At 36.1% G+C, this 16,587-nt stretch overlaps 1 protein-coding gene across 3 annotated transcripts in view; it reads left to right on the top strand.

Moving 5' to 3' along the window:
• The window catches only part of LOC107745922 (transcriptional enhancer factor TEF-1-like), a 51,411-nt gene that overhangs the window by 6,605 nt on the left and 28,219 nt on the right, over positions 1–16,587 (top strand). For 2 of the 3 annotated variants that reach the window (XM_016559957.1, XM_016559959.1), the window contains exon 3: positions 12,349–12,603. In XM_016559957.1, the coding sequence (XP_016415443.1) occupies positions 12,402–12,603 (202 nt within the window). In that variant the 5' untranslated portion in view covers positions 12,349–12,401. Of the gene's footprint in view, positions 1–5,462; positions 5,562–12,348; positions 12,604–16,587 lie in introns of all 3 variants that reach the window. The other variant, XM_016559958.1, reaches the window with a different exon arrangement.

Raw genomic sequence — 16,587 nt, 5'->3', positions numbered from 1 at the left:
ACCCTAGTAAAAAAGTAATATATTTAAAATATATTTATTTCATACTAAGTATAGTTCAAATCTTTTAACATATTTACTGACATATTGCTCAAGACTTACTGATGTAAAAAATTATAATTTAACTTCTTTTGGAGTACAACTTGTGCACAATGCATATTTCTTAATATTAAGCCTAGAATGTGTTTTATTGATGAGGATTGTGTGGTTAGAGAGTCGGACTTGTAACCCGAAGGTCGCGGGTTCGAGTCTCAGGTCCGGCAGGGATTGTCGGTGGGGGGAGTGAATATCCAGTGCTTTCTCCACCATCAATACCACGACTGAGCTGAGACCCCAACTGCTCGCCGGGCGCTGCAGCATTAGCTGCCCACTGCTCCGTGTGTGTGATCACGGTGTGTGTGTGCACTTGGATGGGTTAAATGCAGAGCACAAATTCCAAGTATGGGACATTGTCCTTTCCTTTTCCTTTTCCTTTCCAATCCAATAGTTCCACTTTAGCAGAATCAAATATACTTCAGTATGTCTTTAGTTGAACTTCAGCACTACTTCCATACAATTAAAGTGCATTAAGTACAAAATTAGTTGTTCCACTTTAAGTGTAGCAGTTTAATATACTAAAAGTACAATTGCAGGGTATTTTTATTAAGTACATAAATATGTAAATGTATTTGTAGTATACTTAGTATGAAATAAATGTATTTTAAATACATTTTAGTACATTTTAAAGTGAAAGAAAAAAGATAAGTGGAGAAGTTTTATCATGTCTGTATCAGAAAAGATCCTGAAAAGGACAGTAAAAGAGACAGAAGAAAACATTTGAAATGTTCTGGGAATACACATAATAATGTTTTCATTGTGCGTGTATAGATCATGGCTTTGAGAACAGAAGAGCTTTTCTTTGTGCAGGTTATTTTATTATCATAAAATCTGTTTTTCCTTTAATGTTTCCTCAGCTCAGTGGAACAACAGCTTAGGGAGAAACCAGTCACTAAATGAGTCAGTTCCTGACACAAACGCAAAGCTCAGAGTTCCAGTTAAACACCTCCCGTACAGCATTAATCAGAGGTGGTCTTACAGTTTGTCTTTCCTTTATTTCATCCAGTTTACCATTTATGCAGCTGTTTAAATAGCATTTCAGTGTAGAGTTTGTACCTTGATCATAAAATACATCCATTGTAATGATAGAATAGTGAAAAGAGACCTGCTCCTGAACAGAACTAACAAAAAACAAGGCACAAAAGCTTTCTTTTTCCCTTTGGGACAGTAGATTAAAAAAAGACACCGCTGTGTCCTAAATGGGTTTCAGGAGATGCCAAGAAAGGGCGAGCAATTATTTTTTGATACAATTTGATCAGATGTACTGAGAGTTTTGAAAAGACTTTCTTCTGCGTTTATAAGAACCGCCTGTGTTCTCTGCGCGAAACCGTATCTGTGGTAAATCAGGAAGCGAGTGCGGTTCACGGCACCCTTTGGAGTAAATGTATTTGTCCCCTGCTGGACGGTCAGGAAAGGTTATGAGCAAACACTGGTCATGCTTCTCAGGAGCTCACACTTATTTGAACACGTCGTCTCTTCCATTTCCTGGAGGAGGAATTGTGGGACGGCGTGGGGAGGGTGGCACCCCAGGAAGACATCGGATAATAGCGGGGTCTGACTCAGCGAAAAATAGCCTGCTTTAGAAGAATGGAGCCTGTGGAGTGATCACAGAACATGTCTGCCCCACAATACTGGGCAGGAAGCTGGTCCGCTCCTGGACTGTCTTCAAGGAAGTGGATTTTGTACATGGCCTCTGGCACTGTAGCGATGAATTTGGACATTTAAGTAGGACATGATCTTAAATCAGTGTTCCTATAGCAACCAATTAGATTTTAGGAATGTAGAGGTGACCGATAATATCTGTGGCAGTCTTTCTCATGAATGTTAATTAGGTGATGTAACATTTGTTTTAATTAGGGATGCACAATATATTGTACCATATCGGTTATTGGCATAGTTTTGTTTTACTTTTTTGAAGGAATTTTTAGGGCTTTATTAGAGTTTTATTTTTTTTACTTTTTTGATATTGATATTTTATATTTAATTATGCATGATCATTTCCTTTTATTATTATTTTTAAATGGCATTAGCCGTCATCTAATCTCACTTAAAGTTACGCTTTAAAAACACTAATAATTTAATACTGTTAAATAAAATCTTTAGCTAACCATGAAATAAGTATCTGTTTTAATACTGTACATTAAAATGTTGTGATGCCTACATTTATTGTAGCATTTAAATGGATTGATTTTAGTGTTTTATTTTACATTTATTTAGACCCAATAATATACAGTTTTAATATCATCCATTTATCGGTTATCGGCCAATATTAAAACTGATTAAAAAAATAATAATTTTACCGCTATACATTGTATTCATTGTTCAAGCTCATTTCCTCTATTTTTATATTTAAATTACCTTTGCCATTAAAGTTTATTTTTGACAACACTAATAATTTCAGAACACTGTTAAATATCATCTTCAGCTAATCTCAAAATAAATATCTGTTTTATGTACATTATTATGATGCCTACATTTATTGTAGCATTTAAATTATTGATTTTAGTGTTTTATTTTCAATTTATTTAGACAATAATATACAGTTTTAATATCGACCATTTAGCGGTTATCGGGTGATTATTAAAACTGATTTTAAATTATATATATATATATTTTTTTTTACAATGTAGATATTGGATATTTATTGTTCAAGCTCATTTCCTCTTTTTTTATATATATTTAAATTACCTTTGCCATCATCTAACGCTCACTTAAAATTAATTTATGACAACACTAATCATTTATTAACACAAATATAAACTTTAGCTAATCTTAAAATTAATAACTAATTTTCATACTGTACATTATAATGTTGTGATGCCTGAAATTCACTTGTAACTTTGAAAACAATTTATGTATTTATTTATCTATTTATAGACAAAGTAATATGAAATTTTAATATCGGCCATGTCAATATAAACGTTTTTTTGTTTGTTTTTTTTGTAATTCATCAATGCCAGCAGATATTGGTTATATAATTGTGCATGCTAATTTCCTCTATTTTTATATTTAAATTACTGTTAAATTTAATCTTTAAAAAAATCTCAAAATGTTTGATTTTTCATAACATACTTTATAATTTTGTGATGCCTAAATTTACATGTAACATTTAAAATTATTTTATTTAATTATTTGTTTATAGACAAAAATAGTAGAAAATTTAAACATTGGCCTTAAAATGAAAATAATAATCAGCTTATCTGTATCAGCCAGAAATGTTATACTAGTCATTGTTCTCAACCACTCATTGATTTTTAAGGGCAGGTTAAGATAGGAATATTGTTCCAGAACCAACAAATGATGTTGGTCCTGGAACACGTCTTACTCGTGTAAATCAGATTTGTTTCTACACTCACTGCATCTGATTCCATGTTGCTAAATTTGAATAAAAGTGAGCGCAAAACCTTTCTAGCATTATTGTTTGGTCAAGCCAGCTTTCTCTGCCCACTCGACAATAACTTTCCAGAAGTCCAGCCGTCACTTTTGGGTCATTAGCACTTGGTTGAGAGGATTACATAGCCACGGGGAAAGCAATAACAACGGTGCTTACATGCCTGCCGCCCCTTAGGAGTCCATGCAGTGCAATTCACAGACATATTTTTGCTTGGATATTAGCGCATTTGTATGACCTCCAAAATTGCATTGAATAAAGTCATAACCTGGGGAGCGAGTGAGCCAAGCTGTGCAGTTTCTTTTCAGTTGAATGAAGCCATGGATAGTACATCTTTAGATTGGTAAAATGTCATCTTAAGGATGGTTTCTCAAAGACTAGCATGTTGTGTAAGACCCCCGCTTTAGTCGTCAGCATGACGAACAAATCATTTGAAGCACATGCCAGGTTATAGAGATGAAGGCACTGAAAATGTATTACAAGGTTGACATTTTTCTGATTAAAGATGCTTCTTTTTATATCTTTCTGAATAGGATATACAGCCCTTTTCTTAAGAACCCTTCGCATTTCTTGCATCTTCAAGACGTCTTCCTCAGATAATGCTTTTTTTATTTTTATTTTTTGCAGTCTTTCTTTAAAGAAGGATTTTCTGGCGTGGTTCCTCCGCAGAAATAAAAGGACACGGTTTCATCGAAGCAAATACTACACTGACAATCACAGTACAAGATGTGCTGGCCGCTATACAACACATGCCATTGAAATGCAAAAGCCTCTGTCTCTCAGAGAAAGACTGAAAGAAGGGATTTTTAGGTCATTCTTAATTGAATTTCCTGGCTGATGACAGAGTAATATAGAGACTAATAGCATTGTGCGTGCATCTCGTGTCACCGCTAGAAATGCACTGGAGGAAGGCTCTTTGCGATCACTTACAGACACTGGATATATGAAAACCCTTCGTTCATTATGTCTTCGTTTAATAACTTAATAAGCCTTCTCCGTTATGTCCAATGTAGCTCATGTTATGAAAGTGGAATAGGCTTACGAGGGTTAATGCAACCATTTGTTTCGTTTAATTGAATGGAGCATGTAGTAGTTACAACTATGCTCTTTTTTTCTGTTGTTTTACACTGAAATCAGATCGTTTTTGTTCACTATTGTCTCTTCAAGTTGCTGAAATGAACATTCATTGACATAATTAACAAATATTTTATGTTGTACCTTTTGTTACATGTGTATATATCAGGAGTTTTTCAACCCAAATGTGAGGATCCTTTGAAAATATGAAGGCAGTTATATATTTTAATGTATTATTTATAATGTCGCAAACGTATTATAGACAATATTTTGTTTAAAAATATATTTTTTATTATTCTTTAGCTACATTGTTGCATTAAAGCCAAAAATATGAAAACATTATATTTATTAAAATAATTATTTTATATTACGTTTTTTGTTTAATTTTAGATTTTTCATTTTTCAACACATTTAGAAACATTTTTCATTTTTTTTAAATTTTCTTTTAAGAAAAAATATAATTCCAAAGCACCTTTAAGACTGGCGTAACACTGAAAATAACAGAAATATATAAATATTTATGAATATAAGTATTTATAAATATAATAAATATAAATACAAATGAATATGAATACAAATATTTTATAAGTGAAATTGTTTAATTGTTTTGTGAAATTCTTTCCAACTTTATCTTATTTTTTTCTCTCTAGTCTAGAGCTACATAACTGAAAATATCAGAAACAAAAATATAAATATAAATGATTATGAATCATTTATATGTGTTATAAGTGATACGCAAATTCATTTAAATAAAATGGAAATTGTTTTAATTATACTTTTTTTTTATTCTAATGTTGTGTAGAAACAAATATAAATGCAGAGTAATTATAATATTTTTTAATATATATTTTCTGTTGGAATATATTTTGTAATTTCAACTTTATCTTTTTTTTTCTCTCTCTAGGCCCCAGTTTAAAAACCCCTCACTGTACGTGCACAGAAACAGTCCAGTTGTTACTTACCTTTAACTAAACACAGGGCAATTTTGAACATCTAACACAAGGTACGACTGTAATTCCTGGTAAACTGTTTCTTTAATACATTTAAACTAACCGAAGCCGCAAAGTGGAGGCGGGCGGAAATGTAATGGTTTTCTGTCGACCCGGCTGCCAGCTTCATCAATAGGGAGCCGCTAATGTGCAGACGAGAGCCGGGCGGTTCGATTACAGCTTCATTTGGTAATGAAGTGAGAGCGAGTGGCTCCCGTGAACGCTTTAAAGAGCCCAGCGTGATGGTTTGGAATCGAATAAAGCAGATTTTGTGATTCAGACACTTGCAGGAGAGTTCGCTAGCATTGCGACACAAATGAGACCCCACGCAAACACTGTCTGTACTCATATGCATATCATTACATTTAATTACAACAAGCTGGCGCTTTAGTGGTGTTCTCGCCCGTGGACATGGACACACACAAGCGTACACACGTATACTGTGAGATACCCTCATCTGTTGGCAGCGCGAGTAGACCAGAGGGAGCGAGACAGCTGCCTGGGGTGGATGTGTGCCTCCCAGTTTGTGTGGGATTGCACCCATGCCTTTCGTTTGGCCGGCTGAAGCTGCCTGGAGGGTGAAGTGTATTGTAAGTGTGACCACAGTACATTGTTGCATGACTAATCTCGGCCTTCCATCTGCCACTGCGGCCCCGGCACAAGCACTGCGCTCTCCAGCATCAAGCACTGCCATATTGCATCAGTCACAACATCTTGGCTTTGACTGGCACTCTACTACAGCAGAAGCGCCCGGGTGGACCCACTGCCCGCCTCACAGCCGGGAATTATGTGATGTTACATGTGCACTCATAACAAAACACAGAGAGTTGTCCTGACGTCCAGAGCTGACGGCTTGTGCAAATGTCTTTTTTTGAGAGAACTTGATTGTGATGCACAATGTGTTTAGTTTAAATGGATGGTTCTCTGTGCCATCATTTACTCACCCTCATGTTGTTCCAATCCTTTCTTTTACGAAATACAATAGAAGATATTTAAAAAAAAAATTCATTTTTGGTCCCCACTGACATTTTTTCTCAGGTTTGAATCAATGCAAGGGTGAGTAAATGGTAACCGAATTTTTTTTAGCGTACTGTCCCTTTAAGGCCCCGTCCACACGGAGGCCTTAAAGGGACTGTATACGCATACATTTTGTATCGTATAGGCGTTTCGTCCACATGGATCTGGCATTTTGGGAGAGTGAAACCAATATTTTTTGAAACCGGGTCCCAGAGTGGATAAATCTGAAAACACCGCCCGTGTGTTTTCGTGTGGACGCGTGTGGACGCAGATATTTCTTGAGACGAGGGGAAAAAAAAGATCGGATAGGGAAAGCTCTGGCTTCGTGTGGACGAAGCCTAAGAACTAAGATGCATAGTTGTACTTTTTTTAACTTGACACGCCATCTTAAAAATTTTACGCCGGTGGTGGGATGCTCATAAAACAGTTTGCAATGCAATTCCCAAAATCTTCTCTCTGAATATATAAGACCAAAGTGGATAAATTTAAAAACACTTTTTCAAAAAATAAATAAATAAATTACCACGCAACCGTCCAACAGCTACAACATAGCAAGCTAATAGCTATGCTAATTAAAGCCATGCCAATTAAAACCTTGCTCTAAAGGCCCATTCATACCAAAAACGATAACTCTAGCGATACCTAGATATTCGTCCACATCAACGGACGATAATGTTCTGTTTATAAGCGCCTGCTGCAGTTTTTTCATCTGTCGCTTTAAATCAAGCTCTTTAAATTCGAGTGGATTCTGATTTGCTGTCAATGTTTTTATTGTTTATTAGCTTAAAGGGGTTATATGATGTTGCTAAAAAGAACATTATTTTGTGTATTTGGTGTAATGAAATGTGTTTATGCGGTTTAAGGTTAAAAAAACACATTATTTTCCACATACTGTACATTATTGTTTCTCCTCTATGCCCCGCCTTTCTGAAACGCGTCGATTTTTACAAAGCTCATCGGTCTGAAAAGTGAGGTGTGCTCTGATTGGCCAGCTATCCAGTGCGTTATGATTGGCCGAATACCTCAAGCGTGAGACGGAAATGTTACGCCCCTCACCATACTGTGATGCCCTGTCCGGCTGGAGCGACCGAGACAAAAACAATAAAGCCCATTTTAAACGAGGCATTTAATTGTTGCATCCAGTGGGGACATAATTACAGATTATAATGACTTATACTATCGTTTTACGCGTTGCGTTGCATTGCGCCGCGTAAACATAAAACCCTGTCTGCATTTGTGATCAGAGAAATGACAAACAACAAGCCCTACTATACACTGCCCAAAAAACTCGCTTTAAATATAAAAAATATAAAATATAAAAACTCTTTAAATATAAAAAACGTACTTACAGTCTGTGAGTCACAACAGCCGGCATTGTAGTCTACTCTACCAGGATCAGGAAACAGTCCTCCATAAAATGTGCTGCACACATCTGAATATTTGGGTTGAAGTGTTCTGGAACAGTGTTGTAAATACAACTTAACCACTGATTTCTAGTCGTGTCCTCTTTTGGAAGACCAAACAAAGTAGTTTCGCTTTCACAACGAAAAACACAGCGGCCTAGCATGAGCGAAAGCCCCGGCTTACCGTGAGCTGAGGCCGGGCAAGAGTGAGCTGAGGCGGCAGGGTCGAGAACGGCGGTCCCGGCGAAGGAACGGTGAAAACGGTGAGGGCCGATCCGGCGATCCACAGCACTAAGTTGATGTATTCCCTCAGCGACCAGCACAGATCAGCTCTAGGCATGACGAAGCGGATATCGTCCTCTTTTGGAAGACCAAACAAAGTAGCTTCGCTTTCACAACGAAGCACACAGCGTCTTCAGGACATGGCGGCAGCGGCAACAATACTACAGTGAGAATAAAAGTTACGCCTTCTTTCTTTGCGTGAACATTTGGGCGGCGTTATGCAAATCTTCCCACATAGTGACGTAGATATGTGGGGGCGTGTTAGAACGAGCCGTTTTAGGTAGGTGTGGCTAACTCTTAACTTTTATAAAGAATATCTCTTTGGATTTGAGACTTTAGTCTTTGCAACTTTACAGATCTTCTTTATGCACCAAGAGCTTGTAACACTCTAAAGAGAAAGGAAAAAATGTGGGGGCGTGTTAGAACGAGGCGTTTTAGGTAGGCGTGGCTGACTCTTAACTTTTATAAAGAATATCTCTTTGGATTTGAGACTTTAGTCTTTGCAACTTTACAGATCTTCTTTATGCACCAAGAGCTTGTAACACTCCAAAGAGAAAGGAAAAATTTAAATCGCATCATATGACCCCTTTAAAAAATCATTCTGAATGTGATTCCAATGATAACTTTCTTCTGTCTTTAATGTTGTAGTTGAGTTATAGACTTCACTGTTCTTATAGAATTAGAATGATTTTTAAAAATTTAGATTAAGGCCATTCACACCAAGAACAATAACTATAAAGACAACTATAATGATAACTATATTAGCGTGCACACCAACGGACAATAAGTTCTGTTAATTATATAAGCGCGTGCTGCAGTTTTGTCATCTGCCGCTTTAAATCAAGCTTTTTAAAGTCAAATGGATTCTGATTGGCTGTCAGGGTTTTTAATCATTTATTAACTGGAAAAAAAGCATTCTGAAAGTGATTCCAATGATACTGTTCCTCTGTGTCGTTATCATTATAGTTGAGTTGTGGACTTCTCATGAAACTAAAATGATTATTAAAGCTTTACAGTTATCATTATAATTATCGTCATTTGTGTGAACAGGTTTTAACTACTAAAAATATCAATACTAAAAATACAGGAAAAATCAAGAGAAACTAGTCAACTCCACTAATCAATTAGTTGGTTGTTGGACAACTAATCGAATAGTCAGCCATCCCTGCTAAACAAGTAGGCTATTTATTTCTTTAGTTTCTTTCTTTTGCCTTTCATATGGCTTCTTTCTTATAGAGTTTCTTTCTCTTGTAAAGTCTTGTAAATTACAGGGAGGATGTGTGGTGTGTCGAGAGCCGCCTCTCTCTCTCCCCGATTAAACCATCACACTCAGGCTCTCTTTAATCTTCCGCAGTCCAAACCACCAGCCTGCTTTTGTTGATGCTAATTCAAAACTCATGTAGAATCTGTCAGATATCCGAGATATTAACATTCAAGTAATTATAGCATGGACTTCTGGTTTGGTCTGCTGGTAATGCGCAAGATCAGGGAGTATTTGCATGAAAGCAAACCGTGGCATGAAATAGACGCATAGAGCTCAACAAAAATGTTTGCACTCTGATATAGTGCACTGAATGTACAAATACTGTATTCGGTAAATGTTTCCATGATTTGCCAGAAGTGGAAAACTACAGATTGCAGTGTAATTGTGGGCAAAGCCAAAAGTGCACACATGACTGTGCTGCAAGTGATTACAGTTGAGTTCATCTCCAAGTCAGGGAGATGATGTTTAAGAGCCCAAGCATTTAGCAGTTTGCAACATGCACAAATTTGATCACTCTCTTCTCAGCAGTACAAGTGAGTTTTTTTTTTTTTAACCAACGTCAGCATTTAGTACGGCAAAAAAAGAAACATTCACAACTGTGAAGTGTTAGTGAGACACCCAGTCACACACTTTTTCACAGACATTTAGCTACCCAAATGGGGACTTGCAATTGATGATATTATTTTTATATACAGCTAATTATATTGTAAGCTTTCACAATTAGAATAGCTGGAGACAAAAAGAAAGTGCACTAATTGTGTGACTTCATGTTTTAAAAGTATATTTAAAAAACTGTACTTGCAGACAATATATAATGTTATTTAAACTAAAAGTAAAGTACTAGAATGTAAAGCACATTATAAATCCGAATGTTTTAATCTTTTGTCCTGCTGTAAAAAAGTACACTTATTTTTAGGTGTTCACTAACATACTTGATTAGAATTTTAACTGTAGCGTGTTATTTGACATTACATTTAAAGCTAATAAATGTATTAAATTGCAACTTCATTATTACAAATGTGTAATTACAAATATATTTAAACACATGCCATGCAAGTTTTAATAGAGTTTACATTAAAGTAGAGTTTTAGTTTACCATAAATGCTTGTCAGTATATTCGGTAGTAAACTTTAACCACATTTCAAATACAATTGAAGATATCCCTACTTAATTGTCAAAAAACACTCTAATATTTGCATGATTGCGTTTAATATAAATTTAAACTTTAATATTTACTCTCTTTAAAAGTATCTAAAGTGTCTTTTTCACAAGTTTCCAACACTTTGTAGACACACATTAACACATTGTGAAGTGTAGCCTGCTCAAATTTGACAGGAAACACATGCTTGTAGTTCTACAATAGGCAGCACTGTTTTGACTGGGCATTTCCCCAATTAGCATAGCCGCAAGGCCAGACGTGACTTGAAAACTCAAGTTTTGTAGTTAGCAATCACTCTGTGTGACCATTTAGATGAGATTTCTATGGTTTTAACACTTCATGGTTTACCTCAAAGTCATACGCACACACGCGTTTGATGTCGTAGCGCTCTTGGCTGTTTATTTGAGCAGTTGGCTGCGATAGGATGCCAGATTTTTCCAGTGTTTCCTTGATTTGTAGCGTAATGCTTCTAATGAGATTGCGATTAGCCGCAGCGTTTTTGTGCAAGCAGTTTTCCTTTAACATGAAACGTACTGTGTGGCACTAATGCTAAAGACAGTGACTCGTAGGAGTGATTTGGGTTAATCACTCTCTCTCTTATAAGCTACAGGATCAACATTTGTCATTCAGCAATCTTCTACCACAAATTTAAAAGCTGGTCTGACATCATTGCCAGCTTGTAAGTGTTCATTTCTAAGACAGCAGCTGTTTTGGTTTAGCATAAGTGCCACTCCTAAATTAGCGTGGCTTATGTGTTTTCTCATTTCCTTCATGGGCTTTCAATCATGTGTTGATCTTTAGCTTTTGGTTTGATGTTTTTTATGGGTGATGAGAGAATGTTTTAATTGTATTTAATGTGCTCAGCGTTAATTATTATTTTTCATTTCCTAACCGCAAATGGATTCACTGTGTGAAGTTGTAAACAGGCCATTTTTGAAGATGCGATGGCATTGTTTAACAGGCCCAGTTTTCTTCCCTGCATAGATGCATTTCCTTTTTAAAAAGGAAGTTTGAAGTAGCCAATAGAGTTTAGAATGTCACAGCCATAAGCCATGATTTGCTAGTAAGTTGTTATTAAGCGTGGGACATTCTTATTCTAGAGAGCATCTGATTGGATGAAAATCTTAGTAGTGCAAAATGAGTCATCATTATATTTGATCTGTTTTTCTGATACTGTTATAGTTTTGTTTTTATATTTTCTGTTTTCATTTTTATTTTAGTTAAAGTATTAGTAATTTTGCTATTTTTGTCATTAGTTTTACTTATAAAACATTTTATAACTTGGCAAATGGCTGAAATATAAAAAAAAGGCCTATTTTATTTTTATTTCAATTAACATTTATTTTATTCCAAGTAACAATTTAAAAAAAATTAAAAAAAAATTTTTTTTTTATTCCAAAGTAACCTGAATTTTTATAAATAATATACTCAATTACTATGATTTTGTACTGCATAATGATCGCATTATGGTAATACTATGGTATTCTTTGAAGTATCTTGAAAAACCATTATAAATACCATAATAAACTAATATGGTAATTCTATAATTAAATTTTTCTTCCTGTTCACCCCTGTTTGAATTGTTGTGTTTTCAAAGACTTATCTTAGCTCTTTGCAGAAAGTTAAACGACCAATCATTGGCATTTTTTTTTTTTATTATTGGTTGCTCTTCCCAGGTCAGTGTGCCTAGAGTTCTCCAGGCTCGGGCTCTGTGATCCCAGCTGTTGCCATGGATCCCAGCAGCTGGAGCGGCAGTGAAAGTGCCGGCGAGGATATCGAGAGGATGAGCGACTCGGCCGATAAGCCCATGGACAATGAAGCTGAGGGCGTGTGGAGCCCTGACATTGAGCAGAGCTTCCAGGAGGCCCTGGCCATCTACCCACCCTGCGGACGACGGAAAATCATCCTGTCCGATGAGGGGAAAATGTATGGTGAGTTGAAAAAACTGCAACCATTGGTTTGATTGCTCGGTCAGAACTTGAGTTTGTATCCAGAGTTCACATAAACCAGACCAGCTTTTCAAGTTTGAATTGAACCAACCAAATGAGCACAACTTTGAAATCAAATTGACTTTAAATATAGAGGTTTTACAAACAGACCTACGTATTTTGACTAGCTATGTAACGTTATGACTTGCAGCTTGTTTTGACTGCTCGTAATCGTGAGTTGTTTGTTGAGGTTGGCGGGGAACAGGCTCATCAGAAAGTTCTCAGGGAAGTTGTTAGTTGTTTGTCCTCAGGGTGAGACGATGAGGTCCATCGGGCCTCTGAAACTGGAAAAACAGGACTCCAGCGGGCCAGGTGATGGAGCAGGCTGGCTGTCCTGGGTTCTGTTGTAAATTCAGCGTGATTCAGCCATTAGTTAGGAGCAGATGGTCGTGCGGCTGACACCAGCTGCGCTCCCAATCCCCTCCACCTCATTCCCCAAAGCTTCCCCCCTCCCCTCCACTCCTCCCTCAAACTCCCGGCTGGGCTGATGTCATGGAAAGAGGGAATACTGATTTTCTTTTCTCTTAGGATATTGAACATGCTCTTGGCCTTGTCCACAATGAAGCCTCCTCACACTGCTTGGACTTGTATCCAGCTGTCTTTATTAGGAACAACTCGGAAACCAAACAGTTGTTAAATCCGGATGCATGATGGAAAAAGTGGACAAGCTTATAAATCATAAAAGCGCTGCTATTTTGAAAGTGTTTTTTTCATGGTTGCAGCCCGCCTGGGGATGCAGGTTCGAATCCAACTTGCCATTTCCTTTGCCTTTTTCCAATTTCCTTTTCTTTTAAAACATTTATGTTTATGCAGTTGGCACACACTTTTATCCAATGCGACTCACATTGCATTCAAGTCATGCATTCACTGGGAATCGAACCCACAACCTTGGTGTTGCAAGTAACATGCTCTACTGTTCCTTTGAAACCTTTCCTTTGAAATCTTGGTTAAACTTTACAATAAGAGTCTGCGCCAAAAGCCTTGTGGGCAGTGTGCCGACGTATTGTGCAATTGCGCTACGGGCATCCCGAGTTCGAATCCCGTCTCGAGGACCTTTCCAGATCCCGCCCCCCTCTCTCTCTCCCACTTCACTTCCTGTCTACATAAAAAAAAGGCAAAAATAAGTCTTAAAAAAAAAAACCTTTACAATAAGGTTGAATTTGTTAACATAACCTACTGCATTACCTAAAAAATTAAATATCTTTACAGCAATTATTATTACTTATATAATGCAATTATATAAATTATATATATTATTTTTTTTGTTGTTTTTTTGTGTAGCACAAGAGACTTTCATAATCCCATAAACGCATTTCTCACACAAAGGATGTTTTAGATTTTCTTTAAATAATTAGTTTAGGCTTGGCATTTATAAGAAATGTTTTTTAAAAATGCATGCTACTATAATTTATTTTTCTTATATCTTACATTTTTCATTTTTCATTCCTGTTCTGAATACTGTTAAATTTAAAGGATTTTTAACATTGTTTTATTTACTGGTATTTTATGCTATTTCTAAATGTAATGATAAAATGTGACATATTTTTCCTAAAATACAGTAATCTAGCTTAATGTTTATTTCTACATACAGTATACTAATTTTCAACCTGTCAATGCGTAAAGATTTTATTATAAATGAACATGAAGGTTAGCTACATTAATAAATAGTTGCTCATTGTTAGTGTTTTAACTAATGTTAACAAATTGAACCTTATTAAAAAAGTTAAATGCCAAAAAAGGACAATTATTTCCCAACAGACACCTGTTTGTTCCCATGACCACAGTAATTTTTTCCTTCAGGCATTTCCTTCTAAATAAATTGGCTGGTGTTCATGGGGGGTTTCTTGGGTCGCTGAGGCAAACCTGTCACCTCCTACGCTGACGTTTGTGTAGCATTCCTTAGCCTCGCGCTTGCCGTCACCTTCGTTATTTCATCGTCCATAGCAACTGTATGAGATTGAATTTATCTGCACGTACCCATCACAGACCCATACAAGATCCCGGTCCCCAGTCCTGCCTCTCTCCAGGTCTGTGAGCGCTGTGTGTTTAATTAGCAGCCGTCCCTATAGCAACCGCCTTTCGTTTCAAAACAATATGTAGTTTTTTTCCTTGTGTCATGGCTCAGCTTATCTCACTGTTTACCTGAGGGGGCTCCTTAGACTCGAGTCAAAAAGTTCACGTTTTTGCTATAAATGGTACAAAACGCTGTGGCAGCTGCCATGTGGTTTCACAGGTGAACAAAACACTTGTTTTTCCCACAAATCTTTTCTTTCTTCTGTTTTTTAGTGTAAATTTGGCTGTTTGTTGCATGGTATTTCTCTTTTTTTCTCTTTTGTGAGATCAGTGCCCTCTCTGTCGACTCTGATATCATAAACCATTTGGTTCTGCTTTGCTTGTTTTTATTCGCGATCTTTACAACACGCATTACATTACGTATTTCACGGCACACTCGTTTTATGCGTATTTGGCGCCACCTAGTGTTGTGGGTGTATTATTGACATGTCAAAGTCTAGACCCTGAATATAAGATGACCGCGTTTTTTCAGATGTATTTCCAAGAAAAAAACATCGTCTTATATTCGGGACAATACGGTACTTATTTTAGGCAGAAAAAGCATGCCATAAGTAGATTTGACAGTCCCCCGCTGGGTTCGATGAAAGAAAGATCTAATCACACTGGTTTCACTTCTGAGGGGACATACTGTGAGGACTTAACATAATCTCAGCCAATTAATATTTCTCAAGTGTTTTATGTTCCGGCATCCATATCCACCTGCACTTAAGAAATGTATTGTATCGTTTGCAAGCACAACTAACATACTTGGCCATTCTGTGGTCGTATATATTTTAGTAAAATGCCTGTCTTTGCAAGTGAAAGCAAACAGCTGAGAAAGAAAACACGTGTTACAGTATATTGGATCCGGGCAGCTCTTAAAGTGACAGCAGTCTAATATTCCTGCTGTCTGTCATTCATGTTAATCAAACCACAAAAGAGAGAAAATCTCCCACTGCTCTTGACTAACTTTAACTTTTGTAACTTCAATAAGAAGAAAAATATATTTAATTTAGACAGTGAAGAATATTTAATATATTTTTTATTAATTTGATTACTTTATACATTGTATGTAGCATTTCTTTTTTATTTGTTCTACTGTAGTTATTGTCCTTTTGCTTATAGTTAGTTTCTTATTCTTATTTAATCGCTGACTGTTTTTTTAGTGAGCTTGAGTTTTTTTTTTAGGCTATTATTAGCTAGTTTTTTGTGATGTTGACACTGGTGACAAGAAATACCAAATTTCTATAGTATCTAAAAATTTAGATTTTTTTTTTTAACCTAATTTAAAGCATAAAGACCTAATTTAAAGCAAAAATAACTATATTGTGATATATCATTCTCGTGAAATAAAATTACTCATATCGTGAGATGAGAGATATTGGTCATATCACTAGGGCTGTCAAAATGGCTGAAAAACTAAATTAGAATTTTGTGCTTAAATATTATCAAAATTCGAATTATATTCGAATTTAAAATGCATAATTTCAGATAGGGTAAAGAAAAGCTTTTGGCTTCTCTCCTGAGGCCACAAGAGAGCGCATCGAGCATAAGATAACATGACTATCCGTGGAAAAAAAAGTGCATAATGTTTATAAACCAATTATAATTAATTAAGTTGCTTAAACAACTATAAACAAAACAGCATCATGTATGTATGCATAGTTTAATACAAAGGGCCGAAAGCCAATCACACAGAGTACATTTTTCATTTAAAAACACGAGTTGCAGTCAGATGGGGAAAAAACTTGCCATAAAGTCTCGAGATATGTTTTTCAAAGTTAAACTTGCATTAATTTTACATGGCTTGCTAAACATGCGGCTCCTTTGTGCAAGATGCGAGTGCAACGGTGATAGATGTCCCTCTAGAAAATG

The sequence above is a fragment of the Sinocyclocheilus rhinocerous genome, unplaced genomic scaffold (assembly GCF_001515625.1).
Source record: "Sinocyclocheilus rhinocerous isolate Xijiao unplaced genomic scaffold, SAMN03320098_v1.1 scaffold2183, whole genome shotgun sequence".
Lineage (NCBI taxonomy): Eukaryota > Metazoa > Chordata > Actinopteri > Cypriniformes > Cyprinidae > Sinocyclocheilus > Sinocyclocheilus rhinocerous.
This window is presented reverse-complemented; position numbering and strand designations above follow the sequence as displayed.